Source organism: Phacochoerus africanus, chromosome 4 (genome assembly GCF_016906955.1).
Source record: "Phacochoerus africanus isolate WHEZ1 chromosome 4, ROS_Pafr_v1, whole genome shotgun sequence".
Classification (NCBI taxonomy): Eukaryota; Metazoa; Chordata; class Mammalia; order Artiodactyla; family Suidae; genus Phacochoerus; species Phacochoerus africanus.
In genome coordinates, this window is record NC_062547.1 from 14,870,097 (window position 1) to 14,873,870 (window position 3,774).

Genomic DNA, 3,774 nt, shown 5'->3' on the forward strand with positions numbered 1-3,774 from the left:
AGTGCAGATTGGAATCTGATTCACAGGAACTTGCTTCTTTGGCTCATACAATGTCAGAAGGTATTTAGTCCAACTTCTCAAGAAAAACATACTTTTTATAACGTCTCAAAAATAAATGTCCTGGGGAACCCATGATAAAAGGTACAATAAATATCACTTTATTTACTTTAATTATAAATGTGCCATTTAATATATTTTGCGTTTTTCTTCCAGGTTTATTGAGATATAATTAACCAATAGCACTGTATAATTTTAAGGTATGCACATAATAATTTGACGTGCAGACATCATGAAACGATTACTGCATTAAGTTTAGTGATCATCTATTATTTCACATAGATATGAAAGAAAAGTAAAAGAAAAAAATTCTTGTGGTGAAAACTCATGATTTCCTCTCTTAAAACCTTTCATATATAACATGCAGCAGTGCTAATTATACTAATCATGTTATACAATACATCCCTAGTATTATTTTATAACTGAAAATTTGTACCTTTGGCTACCCCACCCAGTTCCTCCTTTCATCAACCCCACCTCTGGTACCCTGAATTCCCATTTTTTTTCTAAGAGTTTGACTGTTTGTGTGTCTGTTTTCATTTTTTTAATGATTTTTATTTTTTCCATTATAGTTGGTTTACAGTGTTCTGTCAATTTTCTGTATCTCCCTCATTATTTTTCTCCTCTTTTTTATACCCCCATATAAATTATATTTATAAAGGTTGTAATATTTGCTTTATACTTACAGAGTTAAAAAGTGTTTGTATATTTCAATTTTCCTTTTCATATAATTCCATTATCCACTATCTTTTCTCTTATGGCATTTGCTGTTTGGTAAGAGATAATTTTTTTTTTGCATCCTACTTGAGATGCACCCAAAAAATTGTTATCAAAAACGTTTTCAGGTTTCTCTAAGAAATATTCCTCGGTTGTCTCTTTTCATGATAGTCATAAAGACAATTTGTTGTTGGTGCTCATTTCCAAGATTTGTGTCATAGTGCTTTTTGATTGTAGTTTGTTTGATATTTATTTTTTGCTGATGTTTTTCTCATGTAACATGTAAGGTTCTGAATCTCATAACTAGTGATTTCCTACTAATTTTTTGCACTTTATGATTATGGTCCTTTATTGATTTGAAAAAATTCTGACCACCGGGCTGATCAGTGAGTGTGTTTTCAACATTCTGAGGAACTAACCTCACTCCATCTTTTTATTTTTTTTTCTCTCAATGGGAAGGGAAGAGAATTACCACCAAGGAATCTCTTTAAATAAAATTCTATTATACAAACTTCTTATTGTGTAATTTATTTCTAAATACCACTTGAGGTCAGTTAGGTGAAGATCCTATCATAAATTAAACTCAGTATTAAAACTGTTGATTTGCTCCCTTGTTATACAGAATATTGCATCAGATGAAACATCATATAGACTTGCCACTAAAACCGATTTTTGTTTTGTTTTGTTTTGAGACCCGCACCTAAAACTTCCATCATACATAAATTCCTGGGCTAGGGTTGAATCTGAGCTGTAGCTGCCAGCCTACGGCACAGCCACAGCAAGTTAGGGTCCAAGCCGCATCTGAAACCTATACCATGACTCACGGAAATGCTGGATCTTTAACCCACTGAGCGAGGCCGGGGATCAAACCCACATCCTCATAGATACTAGTCAGGTTTGTTTACACTGAGCCGCAAAGGGAACTCCTAAAACTGATTTTTTTTTTTTTTTTGGCCTTTTCTAGGCCACTCCCACGGCATTTGGAGGTTCCCAGGCTAGGGGTCTAATTGGAGCTGTAGCTGCCACCCTATGCCAGAGCCACAGCAACTCGGGATCCCAGCTGCGTCTGCAACCTACACCACAGCTCACAGCAATGCCGAATCCTTAACCCACAGAGCAAGGCCAGGAATACACCATAGCTCACAGCAATGCCAGATCCTTAACCCATTGAGCAAGGCCAGGAATTGAACCCACAACCTCATGTTCCTAGTCCGATTCATTAACCACTGCACCACGACGGGAACTCCTAAAACTGATTTTTTAAGAAATTATTAACATTTTCACTTTTGCATCAAATTTTTTGCTTATTTATCATTGCTTCAATTTGTAGCCAGATGCATTTATGCATGTAAACCTCCTCACACCATCTTAAAACCCCAAAAACTTAACTAAATGTCAAGTCTGTTTTCTGTGTGGTTGAATAAGTGTCATTTACTAAGTCCTTTTTTCTGTCATTCATAAAATGACAACAATGGCCAATTAATCTGTGAGATAGATGTTAGCTCTTCCACATTTAGGTGCCTCCAGACTTCTTTTAATAAAAATGTTTACCTATGATGTTTGACACCAGACTTTTCTCATGGCGTTTTTCATCTCTGAATTCCTTAGCGTATAGATTAAGGGATTAAACATAGGAGCAATGATGGTGTAAAACAGTGCAAATACTTTGTCCTCAGGGAAAGTGGTGGGAGGTCGAAGATAGGCAAAGATCGAAGGTCCAAAAAATAAAACTACCACAGTGATGTGAGCGCCACAGGTGGAGAGGGCTTTGCGCCTTCCTTCAGCTGAGTGATGTCTTAAAGTGAATAACATAACGACATAAGAAAAAAATAAAACCACAAACGTCGTTAAGGTCACCATTCCCGAATTGGCAAGCATAATGACACCGGTGATGTAGGTATCGGTACAGGCAGCTTTAAGCAAAGGGAAGATGTCACAAAATAGTGATCAATTTCATTAGGACCACAGAAGGGCAACTGGATTATCATAGAAAATTGAGGAAAGGAGTGAACGGCTCCACCAGCCCAAGCAGCTAAGACTAGGAAATTGCATCTTGTCCGGTTCATGATACTCATGCAGTGGAGAGGTTTGCAGATGGCAACATAGCGATCAAAGGCCATGACTGTAAGAATTAAGACTTCAATCATCCCAAAGAAATGCATGGAAAAGACCTGAAACATGCAATTACCATAGGAAATGGTTTTTCTTTCCACAGGCAGGTCACCAATTAATTTGGGTGTAACGCTAGAGGTATAGCAGATGTCCATGGAAGATAAGTGGCTGAGGAAATAGTACATAGGTTGCTGAAAAAGAGGACTACATTTAATAGAAATAAGAATCAGAAGGTTTCCTATCAACAGGCCAATATAACAGAATGAGAAAAGCACAAAGCAAAATGTTTGTATGTTCTGGTCAGAAGAAAGTCCCAAAAGAATGAATTCTGAGATATTGCTCTGGCTTTCCATATAATTCATATTGTCATCTATTATAAACAGAGGGCTTAAATATCTGGAAAGAAAAATCATGAATCTGCATTTAAAACTGACATCATAAATAATAATTTTACTTTTACGAAAAACAACATCCATTTGTAGTAACACTAGTTATCTCTTAGATTTAAGCTTGATTTTTTCTCTTATTTTACAAATTTATTGTGAAATAATGTCATCATGGGAAAAATAATTTTCAACATTACCATAGGATATTTAAATGATAGAGAAAATATTTTATTATTGTTAATTATTTAGATAATGACAAAATTTAATTTATATAATTTTTAAAATATACACATTTTTAAATATATAAGCTTTCTCCATTGGGTCAACTGCACTTCTTCCAGATGATATGGACAGATTTTCTGTTTTATTTGGGACTGTATCCTCAAGAATGCAAATTTATTGAAATTATATCAGCTTGAATTACTTAATTTGCTTAAAAAAGATCACCCTTGCCATGTGAACAAAAAATATAAATTGGATGTTTGAAACTAATAGTTTCGGG

General features: G+C 35.1%; 1 protein-coding gene across 1 annotated transcript; it reads right to left on the reverse strand.

Annotated features, from left to right (window-relative positions):
• Window positions 1–2,325: 2,325 nt before the first annotated feature.
• LOC125124461 (olfactory receptor 4P4-like) lies at window positions 2,326–3,239 on the reverse strand. Its single transcript, XM_047774573.1, is given in 2 exon segments — window positions 2,326–2,714; window positions 2,717–3,239. Coding segments are annotated over 2 exon segments (912 nt in total).
• Between the last annotated feature and the right edge of the window lie 535 nt (window positions 3,240–3,774).